The sequence below is a fragment of the Mycteria americana genome, chromosome 16 (assembly GCF_035582795.1).
Source record: "Mycteria americana isolate JAX WOST 10 ecotype Jacksonville Zoo and Gardens chromosome 16, USCA_MyAme_1.0, whole genome shotgun sequence".
Lineage (NCBI taxonomy): Eukaryota > Metazoa > Chordata > Aves > Ciconiiformes > Ciconiidae > Mycteria > Mycteria americana.
The window spans coordinates 13,751,282-13,771,855 of NC_134380.1; the positions used below are offsets into that span (position 1 = coordinate 13,751,282).

Genomic DNA, 20,574 nt, shown 5'->3' on the forward strand with positions numbered 1-20,574 from the left:
GGCCACCTCTACAAAACTTGCAAAATCTTTGGCAGGAGGAGCTGTGCCAGAGCACGCCCTCAGGCTCTGAGCGACCAGGCAGCCTGAGCCTGGTTTCAGTTTCCTTTCCTTGGTTTGCTCAGCAGCGCCCAGAAATTGGAGCTTAATTTTTCCTTCCCACACAAAAGGCAAAAGCTTTCCCCAAAGGAAGGCAGAGATCATGCTGACTCATTTGCAATTACTGCTTTATTATACCCTCCTTATGGGAAAGTCAGCCAAGGGCAGTTCAGGAAAACTGCTTTCTCCTGAACCCTGCGCCCCAGCCCCGCTGCCTGACAGCACTATTGCTTTTTGCACCCATTTCACAGCACGGCAAGCACAAGCTGGTGTCACGGTGCCTGTCCCCTCGGGTGCCTGGCAGGAGTCAGGTGAGGGGCTGCACCCATGGGGGGACAGCCCAGCCCTGCCTGATGGCAGCATTTGGCAGAAAACCCCACAAACCAAGAGGGATCAGTAAGGAGTAAAATCACTGATGTTTTTCTTCTCCCAGCAGCCTGAGGTTGGGAGCTGCAGCATGCCCTTGGGCTTGGAGGGCAGCAGCAACATCACTGAAACTCGCTTTGACAAGAGCACGCTCTGCGTCAGCGTTCAGTATGTCCCAGAATAAGAAAAGTCTCCAGAATTAAAACAGCTGATTTAAAAAAGACAGCAGCTTCGAGGATAGGGAGGTCCTTCGAGGTCCCAGGCGGCTCCTCGACTCACTGGATGAGCCCCGCGGGCAGCAGCAAGCTCTCGCTGGTGCTCGTGAAGGGGGCTGCCCCGCCGTCCCCCGGCTCCGCTCCTCCGCACCGCTCTGAGCCAGGAAGGGGGAGAAGCAGGACAGAGTTAAGCCAAGGCTCACCACGAATCTCCAAGGCCAGGGTGACCCCGCTCTCCAGAGGGGCTCCTGCTTGCCTTCCCGGGAGCCAGGCCCCTGCAGCCCCCCGCACTGCAGCTTTGGGGCCTGATGAAGGTCAGGCTACCGGGCTCATCGTCCAGAGCTCCGCTCAGCAGCAGCCGGGGGGACCCCAGCCCCGGGAGAGCACCCGGGGCAGCCCAGAGCCTCACCTGCCTCCTCCCGGCTGGGGAAATGCTGGAATCCTTCTAAGTCTGCAGACAGCAGGACTTGGAGAACAGGGTCCTGAGGGCAGAGAAACCTGGGCTGGGGGAGCCTGCTGCCGGCCGCTTCCCACCTCTCCGGGGCTGTGAGCCCCCCAGCCAGCCCAGGGCAGAGGATGCAGCCCTTCCCCACCGCCCCACGTCCCGCAGCTGGACTCAGATGCTGCAGCCTCCACCTCTTTGAGATGAAGGTGCTACCAGAAGGGAGGCAGCAGCATCCTCGCAGCAGGAGCCAGCGGCCAGCGCAGACCACGCACGGAAGGCAGCTGGGCCGAGCCCATCGGCGCAGAGCCTCCCCTGGGGAGCAGGACCCGGCACGGGGCCGGTCAAGGCTGCGTCCCGCGTACCTGCAGGCTGCAGAAGGCCAGCGAGAGGCCGTGCTTGCGCAGCTCCTGCAGCAGCTCCGCCAGCCCCGCCACCACCGTGTAATCGATGCTGCTGATGTGGTGACAGTCCAGGATGATGGAGCGTGGTGGAGACGCTGCTGGAAGAAGAGCACATGGTCATGTTCCTGGCAAGTCCAGACATGACCAGCCCAGGGGACGCAGCCCTTAGGGCCAGAGCCGTGGCTGGAAGGGATGAGACAGCCTTGGGAGAGCGGCAGCGGCCAGGGGCTGGTCCCCACCTCAGGGAAGCTGTGCTGGCCCCGCTTGCACCCGCAGCCTGCAGGCCTGGGCAGCACTTGCCACCCGCCTCAGCAGTGATCCAGGTGGGCACCGGGTTACAGCCGGGTCCCCAGGACAAGCCAGCGGGCCGGGGAGCACCGTACCTGCCAGGGCATGGCTGCACACGGCGTCCCGCAGGCACTCGATGGCTGGGAAGTGCAGGCTGCTCCCCGGCTGCACGAGGAGCACGTCCCCCTCCGACACCTGCGCAAGACCCCAGAGGAGGGGGATGAGTGACGGGGAGCTCGGGGCTGTGACCTTCCCCAGGCGGGGACAACTGCCCGTGTGACAAAGCAAAGCGCTGTCCTTCCCGCTGGCAGGGGACACGCAGGAGCCCCATCCCTCAGGGAAGCTCCCCTCCTGCACACACCCCAGGCGTCAGCAGGAACAGGGACAGCGATGCCTCCCTCTCCTGCTCTCAGCTCCTGGGATACCCTTTCCTCGTGCTCCTTGAAACGGGTCCCTGCGCCGCACCGATGGCAGGCTGGGGACCAGGGATAGGGCAGGAGCAGGCCAGAAGCATCCTGCACCCCGATGCCCCGCTGTCCTCGGGAGCCCTCTCCCAGCTCCCCGCACCCTGGCAAGCCCGGCTGGCCCCGCCGCATCCAAGGCGAGGTGTGAAGCCCACCTTCATTGGGGGCCTGGCGATGGAGTAGAGGAGGAGAATCCCTGAGACCAGCACCCCGGCCACAATGCCGTACTGGACCTCCCAGAAGCAGAGCAGGAACGTCACGCAGAGGGGCACGAGGTCCAGCCCTGCAAGACAGATGACCCAGGCTCAGTCCTTGTACTACAGGGCCCTCTGGGACCGTGCCTGCTCTGCAGGCAGAGCCGGGTTGTGTCATGGGATCGGCCGCCCCCGGCTCGTGCCCTCACTCTTAACCCGCCACAGCGTCCTGAAGATCCCAGCGTCAAACATGGGGACCACAGCCGAGATGATGACGGCGGCCAGCGCCGCTTTGGGGATGTAGTAGAAGAGCGAGGTGAGGTACGCCAGCGAGAGCAGGACCAGGGCACCTGCGGGAGACGGGGAGCACCTGAGCCACGGGGTCCCCCACGCTCAGGGTGCCCGGGGGGAGTGGGTGCTGGGCACGGGTGCCTGCAGAGCAGCCCACGGGGGGGTCGGGGGCTTTACCTGTGACGAGCCCTCCCGCGGGGGTGCAGACGCCCGATTGCGCGTTCACTGCTGTCCTGAAATGCAAGGCAACACGCCGTCCCGGGCTGCGCTGCCGCTGGCCGGGGCCAGCAGCTGCCCCCACCCATTGCCCAGAGACCCCACCCAGGAAAACCGCCCACCCCGTCAGACCCCACCGGGGAGAAACACGAGCAACCCTGCAGCTCCAGGCCTGCGGCGGGACCACAGAGCACGCGAGGTGGGAGGGAAGGTCGCTGCGGGATCCATGCATAGCCCGGCGGCCAAGGTGGGCAGCTGGGGACCAGGACACAAGCTCAGGGACCCACCGGGGTCCACACAGCCTTCCACCCAAGATCTTGCAGAGCCCCCTCACCACACAGCCCCAGCGAGCGTCCTGCGGGCTGGGGCTCCGCTCCCTCTCCTGCTACCCACCGGCCAAAGCTGCCCGTGACGGGATACGATGAGACGAAGGAGCCCAGGATGTTGGCGAAGCCTGCGGTGGGGAAGGAGAGGAGCTGGGGATGCAGCAGCTGTGGGAGGCACTGCCCGGGGCCACCAGACCGGTCTGTGCCCCTGTCGTCGCCTCCTCCGTGCCCGGGCTGGTACCCGGGGCCGGATCGGAGCCCGTCCAGCCGTGTGAGCTGGGCTCAGGCTGCTCTGGAAATTGCTTAGCTGTGGGAAAGGCTGGGGGACACCATGCCAGATGAGAAAGGTAAAACTTCAGGAAGAGGTAGGGCTGCTGAGACGGGGATCTCTGGTAGCTCGGGGGCTGCGGGACTGTGGGAAAATAACGGAAGACTGGCGAGGAGGATTGTAAATACGCTCAAGTGACTTGCAGCTGGGTTGTCGAAAAACACATATATCATACTAGTTGTTGTTTGGCCTTGTGTGTTGGACAAGTGCAACATCTCGTTTAGATAACATAGGCCTGTCATAGACTCAGAGGCACCCTATCGAACATGCTCGGGGTTCCTGCCCTGCTGTGGGAAAGATTAAAGCACAGTGGTAGACTACGCCTGCCTGAATCCTTGATAAACAGGCAAAAACAGCAGGGTCGTTGATCCTCCGGCACGGACTGAGCTCTGCGCTGCCTGCATTCCCGCTTGTGTGCCTCTGCCCGGGTGCTGCTTTGGGGATCCCCCAGTTGGTGAGGTAACAAAAACAAATTTACTTTTTGCATTTCATCCGTGGTTTTGTGGTTGTTCCTGTGTCCTGCCTGTGCCGGCTCACACAGGGACACACGGCAGTGCTCGGGCCAGATGCCCACCCCCTGCCCTCCTGCTCCGAGTGGCCCCTTACCCATCGCCAGCAGCTCCTGGTTGGGGTCAATCCTGTAATCGTTCTGCGAGGCTGAAAGGAGACGAGCGGCATCACCCAGAGCTTCCCGCAGGCACGACCCGCCATGTGCACGGAGCGGGGCCGGCAGTGCCTGGGACAGCCATGGGACCCCGTCCCACCCCCCCCTGGCCCAGCACCCCCCGAGCAGCCCAAGACAATGCTCAGCTCCTATGCAAAGGACAATGCTCAGCTCCTATCCAGCCATGCGCAATGCAGGATCCCCCCAGCCCACTCCCCAGTCAGGTATGGGGCAGCCGCCTGGCCAGGGGAGGGGGTCAGCAGCACCCCACGGGACCCCCCCTGCCAGCCCGCACTATGAACCAGGCTCGGCACGGGTAGCCCAGTCCCTCCCCGTGCCCCCGTGGGAACAGCAACGTCCCCAGCACCCCAAGCCCCCTGCAGAGACCCCTCCTGAGAGTGCCGGCGCGGGAGCCTGGCACAGCCGTACCAAAAGCCTTGGCAATCGCAATGGTCTCCAGCAGGCCCATGAGCGGGACCACGGCCAGCCCGACCCCCATGTCCTGGGAGGGAAAGACATGGTGAGTGCTGCCACCGAGGGACGAGGGTCGCCCCGCAGCAGAGCCTCCTCCCGCTGCGTGGGGAGCCAGCAAACGCAGGAGTAAGGAGAAGGCAGCCCACGGGGAGCCCAGCCTCCCCCAGCCAGCCTGGCACCCACCTCCACCATGCTCCTGAAGGTGACGGTGCCATTGGGTGCAGCCATGGAGAAGCGTGGCAGCCGGAAGGCAGGGAGGCCCTGGGGGATGCTGCCGGTGAGCGTGAGCGGCTGGGAGCCCATCACCTGGAAGGAGTAAGCAACCAGGCCAGCAAACAGGACTACGAGGGCGTTGCGTGCTGCAGCGGAGAGAGCAACCGTGAAAACCTGCCCAGAGCCCAGGGCAGCGGCAGGGACGGCAGGAGGTCAGTACCCAGGAGGTCTTCCAAGCCTTAGGAAGCGGCATGCACAGCAGCAGAACCATCCTTGGGACTTTGTCCTTCCCAACCCACCTCCTGCCGACCTGGGCTTTACCAGTTTCGGGCTGTCTCTTCCTTGCCCAGAAGAGACAAGACCCCAGGAGGGATGGCCGCGGGAGGGGAGAGGGCAGGGATGGCCAACGCACCCGTGGCAGAGGTCCAGACGATCCGGTAGCTGACCCTGGCAGCCAGCGGCTCCGCACAGGCAGCTCGGGGCAGGCGGCTCTTCATCGCCTGGAGCCCTGCCAGCACAGCCAGGCAGGCCAGCCCCAGGACGGCGTCCCCAGCCCTGCAAGAGGCACATCAGTGCCAGCCCAAACACGCTGCAGGGCACAGGGAGAGCTACCGCAAAGCCCCACGGGAGAAAGAGCGTGTGCCCGGGCACGTGCCGCGGCTCTGCCGGGAGGTGCATAGCTCGCAGGGACGCTGCCGGCACCTCCGCGCCACCGGCGAAACGTGTCACCTCCCTGGGGGGCAGCAGGAGAGGGAGGAGGGGTCAGCGGTGTGATGCTAATGGGTTTGCGGGCTCTTCGTAAAGAGGGAAGCAGAACCCCTGCGACAGGCAGAATCCGTGCAGTGGGATCTGCCTCCCCCCTCCCGCTGCTGCCCCTCACAGCTAGGCAGGGAGGTCTTCTGCCAGCCGTGATGAAGCTGACCCTGTGCGTCACCGTGCCGTGTGTGAAACCCAGGCTGCGGCACAGACCCCGAGCCACAGGTGCAGCTAACGGGACAGGGCAGGGGGCATGGGGATGCCTGAGCTCCCTCTCGGACTGTCAAAAATTGGAGGAGAACTTAGGACACAGACAGTCCCAGGATGTCTTTGGGCTGGCAAAATCCTGGTGTACCTGACTGGGAGCAGAAAATAGGACAAGTCTGCCCCATCCTTCCCCTTTAGCAGCTTGGGAGCCCGCGTGCTCCCCCATCTTCAGATTTCCAGCTCCAATGGAAATGGCTGAGAACAAGCACTTGTGTCACAGCACTGGGCAGGGACCAAGAAATCGGTCCAAGGTGTGACCAAAGAGATGGGGAGCGAAGCAGCAGAGCCCGAGACCCCGCGGCTGCAGGGGGATGGAGCAGGGCAGGCACAGGGACGGTGCTGACCTGGTCTCCCCAATCCTCCGCAGCGTCTCATACACCTGCAGGAAAAACTGCCGAGGAATCCCCTGCAGCCCCAGGATGTTCTGTGCGGGAAGACAAAGCCTGGTGAAAGCCTGGCACAACCCAAGCTGCCGGGTGCCGTGGAGGGACGGCCAGGAGCACCGGGGCTCAGCCCCACCCGGGGCCTTGGCACACACACGATGTCGGCGCTGCTGGTGGGAGAGCTCCTCAGCGACCATCCCGCACACGTTCCAGGACGGCCCTTTCCCTGCGCGGCTCTGTGCAGGCAGGGCTCAGAGATGCTCTGAGATGCCTCCACCCCGTCCTTCAGCTTGGGGCCCCAGCCCAGCCTGCGCAGCCCTGCCGTCCCCCTGCACCCCGCCGGCAGCAGCAGCAAGGGCCCAGCACCTTCGCAGCGGCCCCCGCTGCGACCGCAGCTATTAGCCAATACCGGCCCGCCGGTTCCCCGCCCAGCCTGACACCATCTCCCCGAGTCTCTGATTTTGGTTAACCACAGAGGAAGCATTGCAGCCCCAGAAGAGCTGGGGAGCCTCAGGGCCCTGAGAGAGGCCAGCGAGGGACCAGCAGGGCTGCAAACCCACCGTGCCCGAGAATCACCCAGCACCTCCCGCAAGTGACCAAATTAAATGTCCTGGTTTTACCGGTGTCCCAAATGCCACCAGCTGGTCACAGGCAGAGGGTGCGTTCGGCTTGGTCTGCTCAGAACAGAGCACTCAAGGACCCACCAGAACTGCTGGCAGGGGGGACCTGTGTCCCCTTTGCAGCTCCTTCCTCTCACACCGAGCACATCGCCCAGCGCGGTACTAAATCTCCCAGCTCCGCAGCACGGCTGGCTCCAGGAGAGAGCAGGCAAGGCGTCCAGAGCAGACCAGCAGAGCCTACCTTGATCTGGCTGAAGCTAATGGTGATGGAAGCAGCCGATGTAAACCCCTTAATGACTGGGCAGGAAATGAAATCCAGAAGGAAACCTGCACGGGACGGGTGGCAATAAGCACACTGCTGGCCCCGACGGGGAGCACAGGGTGTTCGCATGCACACAGAGCTGTCACAAGCATTAGCAGGACAACCCCAGCGTCTCGGAGAGCACAGGGGACGGGGATGTACAGTGATATCCTAAAAATACAACCATGCACGGCAAGAGCATCTCACCCAGGTGCAGGAGCCCCATGGCCAGCTGGATGCAGCCGGCGAGGAAGGCGAGCAGGATGGCATAGACAGGCTGGTGGAACGCGTAAGAAGAGACAAGCAGCGACATGATGGCTGTGGGACCCAGCGTCACGTCCTTGGCGGTGCCCAGGAAGCAGTAGACAAAGCAGCCCATGAAGGAAGAATAGAGGCCGTACTGCACGGGGACAAAAGCAGCACCGGCACAACGCTCGGAGCTGGGAAACGCCAGGCACCTCCAGGACGAGGAGGGCTGGGCTGTCCCCAGGTCCCTCCAGCGCCCGCAGCCAGCCCTGAGCAAACAGATACGGCCTCCTGCCCCCGGAGAACGGGTGAACCCGGACCGGCCCTCGGCCGCCCGGCCGTCCAGCCCTCCCTGCCCTCCCTGCCCTGCCCTGCCCGCCGCACCGGCCAGGGAGCGGGCAGGGAGGGGGTGGCCCCGGCACCCACGGCCGCGGGGCACAGCCACCCACCTGGAGAGGCAGCCCGGCCACCTCGGCGTACGCCAGCGCCTGCGGCACGACGGTGAGCCCCACGGTCAGGCCGGCGATCAGGTCGAGCTGCAGCCAGGCCAGAGAATAGCGCGGGAGCCAGCGCAGCACGGGCAGCCTCGTCCGCACCCCCGGGCACGGGCAGCTCTGCCCGCGCTGCCGGGGACCCGCCGCCGGCCCGGGCGGGGCCGCCGCCCCCCGCCCGGCCGCCTCCAGCCCCCTCCGCCCCCGGCCCGGCCGCGCCGGGCTCCCCCCCACGCCGCGGGGTCCGGAGCTCCCCGCCCGCCGGGGGAGGCGGAGGGGCCGCGGGCTCGCAGCCGCCCCGGGAGGCCGGAGGAGGCCCCGCGGCGCGGGCCGGGCCCCCCCGCGGTGCCGGGGGGCGTCGGGGCGGCTCCGCCGGGGCTGCGCGGGAGCCGCCGGGGCGATCCCCTTCCCTGCCGCGGGGCCGGCGGCTCCCGGCGCATCCGGCAGCTCCGCCCGGGCCGGATCTGGGCCGCCGGGGCCGCCTCATGTGACCGGGGCAGAGGAGGAGCCGGGGCGGCCGGAGGAGCCGCCGAGCCCCGCCGCCGCCGCCGCCGCCGGGCCGGTGCCGCTGCCGGTGCCGCCGCCGCTGCCATGCGGCTCTGGGCGCTGGCGCTGCTGCTGGGCGCGCTCCGGCCTGGCGGGGCCCCGGCCCCGGCCCCGGCCCGCAACGTGCTGCTCCTCCTGGGTGAGTGCGGCCGCCGGCCCGGCGGGGACCCGCAGCCGGTCCCGGGGCCGCGCCCGCCGCCCCCGGCCCAGGGACCCGCCCGGCGGCGGGGTACCCCTGCCCGGGGCTCGGCGCTCGGGGCGTCCGGTGGGCAGGGGAGGGACGGCCCCGGGGGTCCCGCTGCATCCCCTCTGCCGGGAGCGTCACCGCAGCCCCGGCCTCAGCCCAGGAATGCTCCCGGCATCGTTCGTGTCCCCTGGGCTTTGCCCCCCCGCACGGTCAGGGACACGCCGGGGTCAGGCCCGGTGCTGCGGGGCTCACCCCGCACCCCTCCCGCTGCAGCAGATGACGGTGGCTTTGAGAGCGGCGCCTACAACAACTCGGCCATCCGGACGCCCAACCTGGACGCGCTGGCCAGGCGCAGCGTGGTCTTCCAGAACGCCTTCACCTCCGTCAGCAGCTGCTCCCCCAGCCGGGCCAGCATCCTGACCGGCTTACCCCAGGTAGGGGCACCCGCGCGTGCCGGGGTGGGGGCTGTCGGTCCGCGGTGGGCACTTGGGGATGACCAGAGCCGGCGCGCCTACAGCATGGTCACAGGACCTGGCAATCCCCCCATGCCCACCGACCCACTCTGTCCCCTGGCCCCTGGGACCCGCTTCCCATGGGCGCACACTTGCTGCACGGCTGGACTTGTTTTGGGGCCAGGCTGGCCGGCATCTTCCAACCGTGTTGTCTCCCCACACCGGCAGCACCAGAATGGGATGTACGGGCTGCACCAGGACGTGCACCACTTCAACTCCTTCGACAGCGTGCGGAGCCTGCCCCGGCTGCTCAGCCAAGCACGTGTCCGGACAGGTAGGGAGCCCAGGGCAAGCGACACAGGCAGAGAACCCCCCACCTCTGTGCACCAGACCCCATCGGGTGAGAGAGCTTGCGGGCTAACCCGCCTGCAAGCTAGACAGCACCGACTGGACCGTGCCCATGCTCTGTGCTGACACCTGGGTTTCGCTTCGCTTCCCCCCACCACTGCTCCTCTACCGTCCTCGTTACACCACGCTTTCTCTTCTCGTCCTCATCCTGCTCCTTCCTGGTTCCCAGTCCACACAAGGCTCATGCTTGACCCAAACTTCCACCTGGGCTGCTCAGCTGCCCTAGCGCTTACCCACGCCTGCGACCTGGGGCAGCGTGGTCCCCAGGTGGGTCCCATTTTCTGAGCAGATGTGGAAGTGCCTCTGCAACAGGCAGAAACGATTGGAGAAGCCAGCGGTATCTTCCACTTTCACCAGCGTTTGCTGAGCGCAGCCCGTGCTGGAGCAGATGATCTGCATCGGCCCCCGGGGAGGAGCAGCAGCAGCGTCCTACCCCCCGCTCCCCGCTGCTCCTGGCACACCGCACGTCTGCGTTCTTGCAGGGATAATTGGGAAGAAGCACGTTGGGCCCGAGGCTGTCTACCCCTTTGACTTCGCCTACACAGAGGAGAACGGTTCGGTCTTGCAGGTTGGGAGAAACATCACTCGAATCAAAGTGCTTGTCCGGCGGTTCCTGCAGAGCCAGGATGAGAGGTGAGACGGACCCTGCGTCCCTGGGGTGGGCTGCGAGGGGGCACAGGAGAGGAGAGGGAAACGGGCCTCGCTGAAGATATGTCTCCATGTCCCAGTTGGTCACAAATAGGAAGGGACACCTTGTCTCTGCATGACCCCATATCCAGAAGCCCACATGAGGTGGGAGCCTTCCTGCTGACCCCAGCTCACCCCTGCACAGCCCAGGGTTGGTCTCAGGGGGCTTGGGCAGCCCTTTCCTGCACCACCTCCCCCCTCTCCATCTCTAGGCCTTTCTTCCTCTACGTTGCCTTCCACGACCCCCACCGCTGCGGGCACTCCCAGCCCCAATACGGGGCCTTTTGTGAGAAATTCGGCAACGGAGAGAGCGGCATGGGCTGGATCCCGGACTGGAAGCCACAGCTCTACCGTCCAGAGCAAGTGCAGGTGGGAGCCTGTGGGGCTGCGTGGGGCTATATGGAGCTGCGTGGGGCTATATGGGGCTGTGCGGGGCCGTATGGGGGCTGCATGTGACAGCAGCCTCCACCGGAGCCAGGGCAGCTGCAGGCCGGCCCCCACCTCGGTCACTGCCGTCAGCCTTAAGGGCGAGAGCTGGCAAAGGCCACCCTGGCATACCCACGTCCTCCTTCCCCAGGGCTGCCACACGCCGCCTTCCCTTTCTCCGCTTAGGTCCCCCACTTTGTTCCAGACACGCCGGCTGCCCGGGCGGACCTGGCAGCCCAGTACACAACCATCGGGCGCATGGACCAAGGTAGGAGCCACGGGGGCCAGGCTGGCACTGGCGAGCGCTGCAGTCCCTCCCGCCCCCCCTCAGCTCTGTCCCTCCATCCGCAGGGATCGGGCTGGTCCTGGAGGAGCTGCGGCGTGCCGGCTTCCACAACAGCACGCTGGTGATCTACACCTCTGACAACGGCATCCCCTTCCCCAGCGGCAGGACCAACCTCTACCGGTCGGGCACCGCCGAGCCCCTGCTGATCTCCTCCCCTGAGCACACCAAGCGCTGGGGACAGGTCAGCCAGGCCTTCGCCACCCTCTTGGGTAAGAGCCCGTGCCCCCCAGGAGGGAGCAGAGGTATGCAGAGCTGTGCTGGGGGGGTGTGAGCTGGTGCCCACCCTCCCCACGCCGAAACCCAGGGTCCTCTCCCGGAGGACAGCCTGCAGCCCTCAGCGTTGGCATGGCCAGCCCTGGGAAGGGAAAGCAGGGACGACGGAGCAGCAGGGTCCCCTGCAGGGACGTCATCCTGGGGCTCAGCTCCGCAGCTCATCCCAGGACCACCCACAGCCCACGCGGCAGCAGACCCCGGGGACGTTTCTGCCCCTCTCCAGGGCTGAGTTTCCTCCCCCAAGCGCCAGCCCCTCCTCTCACCCTTCTCTTCCCCTCCAGATCTCACGCCGACCATTTTGGACTGGTTCTCCATCCCCTACCCTTCTTACAGCATCTTTGGCACAAAGCGGGTGCAGCTCACTGGAAAGTCTCTCCTGCCAGCACTGGAGTCGGAGCAGCCCTGGGCCACCGCCTTCAGCAGCCAGAGCCACCACGAGGTGACCATGTACTACCCCATGCGAGCCGTCCAGCACCAGCAGTTCCGCCTCATTCACAACCTCAACTACAAGATGCCCTTCCCCATCGACCAGGACTTCTACGTCTCGCCCACTTTCCAAGACCTGCTCAACCGCACCAGGGCCGGGCAGCCAACCCACTGGAACAAAACCCTGCACCAGTACTACTACAGGGAGCGCTGGGAGCTCTTCGACTGCAGCCGCGACCCCACCGAGAGCCAGAACCTGGCCTCCGACCCCCGCTACGCCGCCGTCTTCCAGCTGCTTCGCACGCAGCTCTTGAAGTGGCAGTGGGACACGGGTGACCCCTGGGTGTGTGCCCCCGACGCTGTCCTGGAGGAGAAACCGAGCCCCCAGTGCCGGCCGCTGCACAACGAGCTGTGAGCCTCCGCTCTGCCTGGCGTCCCCCATTGCCATGGGACAGCCGTGCTCTGCCCGCCGGGCACGAGGGGGTCGGAGCAGGATCCCGGCTGGGCCAGTCCCAAATCCCTGGGTGACGCCCCAAGGCTCAGCTCTTTGTATCGCAAACACCGCCTGGCCCTGGAGCATTTGGGGATCCTCGTGCCTTTATCCTCGGCCAGAGGAGCCTGGAGGCATATATATATATATATAGCCTCAATAAAGCCTCTGGAGGAGAGGTCTGCGTTTTTACCTGGAGCTGAGCACGTTCCTGCCAGCTCCCGGCACCGCGGTCCCCGTGCAGCCCTGCCTGCTGCCAGCCCTGCCTGCTGCCAGCCCTGCTGGGAAAACGGGCCAGTGGGCACCAGCGAGGAGGCGGCGGGGGTACGGTTTAATTTAGCAAAATACACAAAGCGCCCGGGGTCCCTGAGGCGCGCGGGCTCAGGGGTGACAGTGTCTGCTCCCTCCCTGGGTGACAGGGGCTCGACCAGAGCCACACGCTGGGGGCCAGGGCCGGCAGCCCCGGAGGGCAGCAGTCCCCGCGCTCGGAGCCAGCAGGACGGACGGGCCGAGGGGCTCCACGGCACAGCTGGGGTTGGGGGAGCAGCTGGGGGTCCCCCAACGCTCTGGGAGATGGGGTGAAGGCTGCAAGGGGTGCAGGCGGTCCTGCTGGAGGTCCCCAGGCAGGGACAGAGCCGGGGGGTCCCAGCGGGGGGGGAGGGCTGAGCCAGGGCTCAGCAGCACTTTCAGGACAGGCACCGGCAGAGAGGAGCACAGACACGGCCGCTCCCAGCAAACAGCAACTTTATTCACAGCACCGCTCCCTCGCCCCGCCGCGTGGCTCCCCTCCCCAGATACACAGCCAGGAGACTCCCCGCCGTCCCTTGACAGGTTGCCAGTTCCGCACGTTAACAGGTTTGCTGTCTCACAAGGCACTTGGGTCTTTCTTTCCCCATTTTGGAGGAGATGAGGGTTTCGCCATCCCAGGGGTTGTGCAAGCCCCTCCGGTGCAAGTCTCCAGTGAACTCACGTTGGCCAGAAGAGAAGGCAAAGCCCAGGAGCTGCGTTGCGAAGCCAAAGCCCAGGAGCCGCGCTGCGTGGGAAGAGCAGCAACAGCTCTGGTTTTACAAAGGACGGGACGGATTCGGCCCCAGAGCCGGAGGGAGCAGCGTCGCCTCTCCCCGCCGAGCGGCACGGGCCTGGCACGGGCTCAGGACCAAGCGATCACAAACTGCTCCCACATCGGCAGCGACACGGGGACTCTCAGCACCTGAGGGGGAGAAGGAGGGGTCAGCACGGTGAGAACCGTCCGGGTGTCAGAGCCGAGGGGGGTGTCCTGCCCCCCTGGGTGCACGCAGAGATGCAGCCCGGCACGGCCCCGGTCCCGCAGATCCCCCGGGAAGGGTGCCCATGGCAGACAGCCCCAGGAGCAGAGCCGTGCCGCTGCTCCTCGCAGAGCTCCAGCCCTGTCACCACGCATCCTTTCCCTCCTCCATCTTCCCATCCTTGTCCCCTTGCACACCCTAATCCTGCCCCGGCCCCAGGGCGGCGACCCAGCCCGTGCCGGGCAGCCCTTTACGCTCCTTGGTGCCAACAAAGCGGGTACCGTGCCATCGCTGGGGCCAAACCCTGCCAGCCCCTCGGCTGAGCCCCGGCTCCCTTCCTAGCCACCAGCTGGCAGCTCCCCCCCCTCGCTGCCCCCTCCCACGGGGGGGACGAGCACTCGCCTGGGTGTCGCTGCGGTAGGAGAAGTCACCCACGAGGGCACCGTTGGCCAGGACTTGCCGGGGAGGGCTGGTGACGCCCAGCACGGTCACGGCCTCCAGCAGGACCCCATCGAGGTCGGCGCTTGCCCGCAGGAGCTGGCTGAGCACGGCGCCCTGCGGGGACAGGGGGGCCGTCACCCCGTGCTCCCGGGTCCCGGCCACCCTGCACCCACCCAGGGCTTCTCGACGTGCCCTGCCCAACGCGCTGCCCATCTGCAGGGCACTGAGCCCCGGGGAACGGGTGCTCTGCTGTCACTGGAGAGTGGCAAAGCCATTTATCAGAGGGACGGGGCTGGAGAGCATCCGCTGCTGTGCAAGAAGAGAGCGGCCAGCTCCCCAGCACAGCCTCTCCCCCTCCTAAGTGGCCTCCTGGGGGGGTACAGTCCCCACGGGACCCCCTCACCTCACAGTGCCGTAGCCCACGCTGAGCACCCGCTGCGGGGCTGCGGCTCAGTCTGGCAATTTTGGCACAACGCAGCGTGGCTGCGCCAGGGCACGGTGCTGCCCGTGACCGCGCGTGCCCCGGGGCACCAGGACCTGCGCGTGGCAGCGAACACCCGTGCCCGGATGCCCCCGCCAGCAGCCCCCTCTCGCTCACGTGCGTGGCCAGGAAGAGGATCTCGGCATAGTCCCCCTTCTCAAAGGTCTGCCAGCTCTCCCCGTCATCCCAGAACAGGTCTCCCCTGGCAAAGCCGTCCGGCGTCAGTGCCACGACCAAGGCCATCCCCTTCTTGCGGGACTCGGCAGTGCTGAATGCAGGCTCCTGGGGCACAGGATCAGGCACAGCTCCCAGCGCTGCCAGAGTCGCTTTCCCCCAGCCCCGGCCGAGCACCGCAGGCTCGCGGCTCATTCGGCGACGTCCAGTCTGCCGGTGACCGCGTTGCAGCCCTCCGCCCTGGGCCGCATGCGGGCAGGGGCTGGCCAGACAGGTCACCGCGGCGTCACCGCAGCGCGGAGGGGGCTCACCTGCAGGGGCAGGATGTGTCCTGCGCGGACGTGGACGTTAATGGTGTCCAGGGGAGCTTGCAAGAGGATCCACTGCCCTTTGCTGTGGATGGTGGAGTCCTAAATAACAACGAAAAGAGGAAAGAGCAGGCGTAGGGCACGGCGTGCCCAGGAGGGTCCCAGCCCAGCGCCGTGGCCTTCAAACGGCCATGAGCGAAGGCGGGTGAGGCACGAGTCCTGAACACAGCCCTGGGGGGCCGGTACCAGCGGTGGGGCGCGGGAACGCACGCGGGGCCCCGCAGCAAAGCCCCCGCGCAGCCACCTGAGCGCCCCGTGGCGCGGCAGGGGAGCACCCACCCCTGCGAGGCTGTACCACGTCCCCGCCGGGAAGTAGCCGCTGACTTTGGTCTTTCCTGCCTCCAGCACGGGTGTGACGAGCAGCCCCCCGCCCCACATGAGCTGGCGGTCCACGGCCCAGGTGTTGGGGTCCTTGGGGAACCTGGGGAAGGACGGAGGGGCGGTGCAGCGCCAGGGAGACCCTGCACCCACCTCCCGCTGCGCCCAGCGGGGACCAGCACTCATCGGCCCCGGCTGGTTGGCACTTACTCAAGGAAGAGGGGCCGCGCCACCGTCTCCCCGGCGGAGTGAGCCCGGTGGAAGAGGGTGTAGAGGAAGGGCAGGAGGGAGTAGCGGAGGCGGAGGGCGTTCCTCATGGCAGCCTGGGCAGCCGGGCTGAAGGCGTACGGCTCCTGCGGCTGCAGGGGAGAAGCCAACGGGGGATGCTCAGACAGCGTGGGGAAGAACGGTTGGAGCCTTTTGGGGATGGGGGACGGGCTCCCCTCCCGGCACGAGCCCAGCACCGACAGCACGCAGCCCCGCAGCTGCACCGGCCGCCTTCCCACGCAGGCAGGGCAGCCCCTCGCACGGCCCCCCCCGCACCCGCCCCTGCCCCGTCCACCCAGCCGCCCCCCCGCCCGCTGCCGGCGGGGTGAGGGCTCCCGGCGCTCACCCGGGTGCCGTGGTCGTTGTGATTCCTCATGAAGGGGTAGAAGGCGCCCAGCTGGGTCCAGCGCACGCACAGCTCCTCGGACGTGTCGCCCACGAAGCCGCAGATGTCGGCACCCACCAGCGGCACCCCGAAGAGGTTGAAGAGCAGCACCTCTGCGGAGGGGGCACAGAGGGCGTCGGGGCTCTGCGGTGCCTCGGGCACGGAGCCACGGAGAAGCCGCTGGCTGCGGGAGAGGCACGGGGGGAAGCGGAGGCGGATGCAGCCCCAGCACCCCGCAGCCTACCTGGTACGGAGTAATACAGCTGCTCCCAGTCGCTGCCGACGTCCCCTGTCCAGTGCCCCGCGTAGCGCCCGTGCCCAGCGAACGTGGAGCGCGAGATGACGAAGGGGCGCTTGCCCCGGACCCTCAGCAGCGCGCTGCGGGCAGGACGGGGTCAGCTCAGCACCGCCCAGCCGGGGAAGGGGCTCAGCCCCCCGCCAGCGGCTCCCAGCAGCAGCACAGAGCTGGCACGTGCTGGGGCAGACGCCCAGGGCCATCTCGCCCGTGGGGCAGGTGACATGGGACAGCGCTCAGGACGCAATCCCCCAGCGCAGGAGCCAGCACAGCCGCACTGCACCAGCCCCCTCCAGCGCCGGGCTGGCAGCAGCAGGCAGCGCGCTGGATTACAAACCAAACCCCGGCCCACCCACCGAATGCCCCCCATGCCCAAACCGCCCACGCCGCAGCATGGGGAGGAGGCTCTCCCCTGGGACGTGGATCCTCCGGGACAGCAGGAGCTGTGGCACGAGCCCCAGGCTTACTCGTGGGAGGCGATGGCCTCGGTCAGCCCGTACAGGCTGTGCAGGTTGTAGTGGGAGGACAGGTACTGCTGGCTGGAGGCACAGATGGTTCCGGCTTGGAGGCGTCCCCCAAACACACCTGCACGGGAGAGGCGGTGGCGAGGGCGAGCTCGGAGCCCGCTCGGCCGGGACCAGAGCATCCCCCGGGCTCCTGCGGGGCTCCCCGCACCCCTGGGCAGAGGCTGGTACCTGCTCCCCGTACCTGGCACGTAGGGGGGCCGCTCCAGGCTGTTGTTGGGGCAGCCGTCCTGTGAGCCCTCCACGAAGTTCGATGGCTCGTTCATATCCTGGGGAGGGAAGGGAAGGGAAAGAGAGGGGAGGGGAGGGCAGGGGAGGGGAGGGGAGGGAATGGATGCCCTCACTGCTGCACCAGGGCCCAGCAGAGGTGCAGGGCAGGAGCTGGGGAGCCGCAGCCAGCAGCTCTGCCGGGGCCACTCACAATCCACATGCCATCGAAGGGCACTTGGTCGTGGAAGTCCTTCACCATGTCGTGCCACCACTCGTGAGTCTCTGGGTTGGTGAAGTCCGGGAAGGCCGTCGGGCCCGGCCAGACCTGTGGGAGCGAAGCAGCAACAGGCAAAGCCCCGCTGTCCCCAGCCCGCTCCACCCCATAGTCCCCATGTGCCACCCCACTATCCACCACGGCCATTCCCCGGGTGTCTCCCTCCGGCTCTCGGGGTCCCGCTCCCACGGCCCCGCTCAAGCCCCCTCCCGTGGGGACCGGGGCTGCCCCTCGCACACACCTTCCCGATCAGGGGCTGCCCCGTGGCGTTTCGGATGAACACCCCTCGCTTCAGTCCCTCGTCGTAGGGCTTGTAGGTGCCGGGAGGCCCCGAGCTGCTGATCCCAGGATCCTGGTGGGGCAGAAAGCCGGGGCTTCACCAGCGAGGGCAGGGAACAGCCTCCTTCTCCCTCCTCAGAGGAAGCTCCATCCCCACCCTGGGGGGCAGCCGGAAACCCCAGTGCCAGCCCACCGGTGCGGGAGCCCCGGCACGGCTGGGGGTGTCACTCACCACGATCATGATGTACCTCAGGCCGCAGCGGTGGAAGTCCTGCACCATCTCCGGGTAGTCCTTAAAGCTTTTCTTGTTGAAGGTGAAATCCCTCTTGGCATCCATGTAATCCAGGTCGTTCCACTGCACGTCCTGTGGACGGTGGCGCCGGTGCTCGGGGATGAGCAGGGACCCTCACGCCGCCTCGCAACCCTCGCCCCGCCGGGGCTCCCCATCAGCTCCCCCATGGCCGCTTTCGGGCAGAGGCTCCCGGGGAGCAGCCGAGACCTACCAGGGGGAAGAGGGCTGCCGTCATGTTGGCCACGACCTGCCGGGTGATGGCGGTGGAGGAGTAGCCCCAGCGGCAGAGGTGGAAGCCCAGGCCCCAGTACGGGGGCATGAAGGGGAACCCTGGAAGCCAGGAGGGTGTGTGCTGGCCAGGCGGGCGCAGGGACGGCCCGGCATCGTGCTCCCCTGCAGCCCTGCTCCGCCACGCCGGCCATGCCGTGTGGCTCACAGCATCCCAGCAAAGCCATCCCAGGAGCGCCCGTGCCCCCCGCCCGCGGCTCGGCCCTACCGACGATGTCCAGGTACTGCCGCACCACACTCTTGGGGTCGGGGCCCAGGAAGACGTAGAAGTCCAGGATCCCGCCTGTCGTGCGCCAGGTCAGGGCCGGGCTGGGCTGCAGGAGCACGTCTGAGGAAGCGCAAGTGCCGGAGGAACAAGCTGAGGACAGGGACCGGGGCCAATCCCACGCCCAGCACCTCCGCAGGACTCACCCATCGCGTTGCTGTTCAGCAGAAAGACACCGTGGGCCGAACCGTCGTCCTCCATCACCAGGTAGAAAGGGTGGGAGCCGTAGAGGTTGACCTGGGGCTGGAGCAGAGCACAGCGCGGTGCCAGTAAGGCTCCACCGGAGACCCCGGTGCAGCATCCACCCACCAACCCACCCAGCTGCCCCTCGCCTCCGGCCAGAAGCAGCGTCAGAGCTCAGGGTGCAAACCCAGGGCTTGCAGCCCCAAACACCGCCCCAGTCGGCAGCGCTCTGCCCCGAGCAAGAGCCCTGGACAAGTGCGGGGCAAAGCAGCTCCCGAGCAGCGCAGAGCGGAGCCCCAGGGGGGACAAAGCCTGACCTGGGGACAACAGTCCCATGGGCTTGCCCGGGGCTGAGGCCAGGTCCCAGAGCTCAGCTGGCACGGACGCCTTTCCCCAGCCCCAGACAAGACGTAAGAGGCCATGGGGCCACCCCTGCAAGCGCAGATGAGCCGTCTCCCTTTCCCCCAGCCCCGCTCCGTACCACGGGCGCCATGTCTCGATTCCAGAGGGTGACCCTGGTCCACGCCGTGTCAAGGACCAGCGGCGTCAGGTGCTCCCCCAGCCCAGAGATGAAATGGGAGGGCAAGGAGGTGGAGATCTGCAGGAACTGGTCTGCGAAGAAGAGGGGCGCGACGGTGGTGTTCAGCCTGCCGGAGAGAAAGGGAGACTCCGGCAAACAGCCCCGGCGGTGCCCAGCAGCCGGGGAGGAGGGAGGCACCGAGCTGGAGGACCACCAGCTCTGGGGAGGGACACAGATGCTCATCACCATGTGAAACAAAACCAAGTTGCGGCTGAGCTCTGGCGTTCCCGCCTCCCTTCCCAGCCACCAACTGCAGAGGGGGTCAAAGCACGGCCCCCGCAGCCGCTGACTGCCACCCCGCTGCCGTCACCAGTGTCCCCTGCCACAGCCCTGCTCCCGGCCCGTGCGTTGCTGGGGCCGGTGTCAGGTCCCGCCTCCAGACCGAATCCCTTCGGGAAGGCGAGGGGACCCTTCCCCCGGCTCGGCCCAGAACGGGCACTTACAGGACCCGCCCGCCGCGCTGCCGGTAGACGACGAGGCCGAAGGGATCGCGGTTGACCTGCACCCCGTAGAGCGTGGAGGCGGCTCGGCCGCTCACCCGCGGCGTGGCCAGGGGCACCTCGTAGCGCTGCCGGGCCGGGTCCCGCAGCTGCGGGAGCAGAGAGGGGGTCGGCCGGGGCCGGGGCCGGGGCCGGGGCCGGGGCCGGAGCCGGAGCCGGAGCGCACCGTGAAGCGCAGGCGGGCGGGGGTCTCCAGCGCCACGTCCAGCCGCAGACTGCCCACGTCCCCCGGCAGGAAGCTGGCGGCGACGCGGCGGAGCTGGGCCGTGTAGCCGCTGGCGGTGGCCGTCAGGTTCTCCGCTCGGTAGCTGCGGTAGCCGCGGGGGAAGAAGCACCAGGGCGGGCCGGGGCCGCGGCCGGGGCCGGGGCCGGGGCCGGGGCCGGGGCCGGTGGGCGCGTAGCAGCAGCCCCGCGCCTCGCAGCCCTCCCGCGACAGCAGCCGCTCGGGGCCGCAGTCGAAGCGCTCGCCCGGCGGCACCTCGCAGCCGGCGGCCCCGGGGCTGCGCCCCGCGGCGGGGACCAGCAGCGCCAGCAGCGCGGCGGCGGCAGCGACCCGCGGCCCCGGCCCCGGCCCCGGCCCCGGCATGGCCCCGCCGTCCCGGCCTCCCAGCAGGCGCGGCGGGCCCGCCCCACGTCACGCCGCCGCCTGCGGGGCGGGACCGGGCGGGCGCCTTCGCCTTCCCGGAGCCGGGCCGGCCCCGCCGCCGCTGGCCGGAGCCTCCGCCAAAGGCGGTGGGAGCGCGGGGCCGGGCGGCCCCTCCGGCTGCAAGTCCCGGCTGCACCTGCCCCGTCCCCCCGCGGGCGGCCGGGCCGGCGCGGGCAGGGGAGCTGTGCGAGGAGGGGCAATGTAAAACGAAACCAGCCCGAAAGGGCGCAGTGCGACATCTTTACCAAATATT

At 67.6% G+C, this 20,574-nt stretch overlaps 3 protein-coding genes across 3 annotated transcripts; 1 reads left to right on the forward strand and 2 right to left on the reverse strand.

Annotated features, from left to right (window-relative positions):
- Positions 1-207: 207 nt before the first annotated feature.
- On the reverse strand, positions 208-8,910 carry SLC26A11 (solute carrier family 26 member 11). Its single transcript, XM_075518569.1, is given in 17 exon segments — positions 208-832; positions 1,087-1,159; positions 1,485-1,618; positions 1,907-2,006; positions 2,431-2,558; positions 2,679-2,819; positions 2,938-2,993; positions 3,370-3,430; positions 4,237-4,287; positions 4,724-4,796; positions 4,952-5,127; positions 5,394-5,536; positions 6,349-6,428; positions 7,249-7,334; positions 7,516-7,708; positions 8,004-8,459; positions 8,461-8,910. Coding segments are annotated over 17 exon segments (2,481 nt in total). The 5' UTR covers positions 8,896-8,910; the 3' UTR covers positions 208-737.
- On the forward strand, positions 6,196-12,409 carry SGSH (N-sulfoglucosamine sulfohydrolase). The gene is made up of 12 exons (XM_075518664.1): positions 6,196-6,255; positions 6,372-6,560; positions 6,734-6,851; positions 7,506-7,597; positions 7,701-8,055; positions 9,055-9,212; positions 9,459-9,564; positions 10,121-10,271; positions 10,538-10,694; positions 10,938-11,019; positions 11,103-11,306; positions 11,652-12,409. The coding sequence occupies exons 1-12, from the start codon at positions 6,196-6,198 to the stop codon at positions 12,209-12,211; spliced, it is 2,232 nt and encodes a 743-aa protein (XP_075374779.1). The 3' UTR covers positions 12,212-12,409.
- Positions 12,410-13,020: 611 nt separating this feature from the next.
- On the reverse strand, positions 13,021-20,261 carry GAA (alpha glucosidase). Its single transcript, XM_075518898.1, has 19 exons — positions 19,842-20,261; positions 19,619-19,764; positions 19,077-19,242; positions 18,559-18,655; positions 18,356-18,475; positions 18,071-18,189; positions 17,800-17,931; positions 17,530-17,640; positions 17,226-17,339; positions 16,989-17,073; positions 16,748-16,865; positions 16,230-16,363; positions 15,947-16,098; positions 15,544-15,692; positions 15,295-15,436; positions 14,959-15,057; positions 14,591-14,755; positions 13,954-14,106; positions 13,021-13,496 (listed from the first exon to the last, which is right to left on the reverse strand). Exons 1-19 carry the CDS (start codon positions 20,259-20,261, stop codon positions 13,437-13,439), a joined length of 2,682 nt encoding a protein of 893 aa, XP_075375013.1. The 3' UTR covers positions 13,021-13,436.
- Between the last annotated feature and the right edge of the window lie 313 nt (positions 20,262-20,574).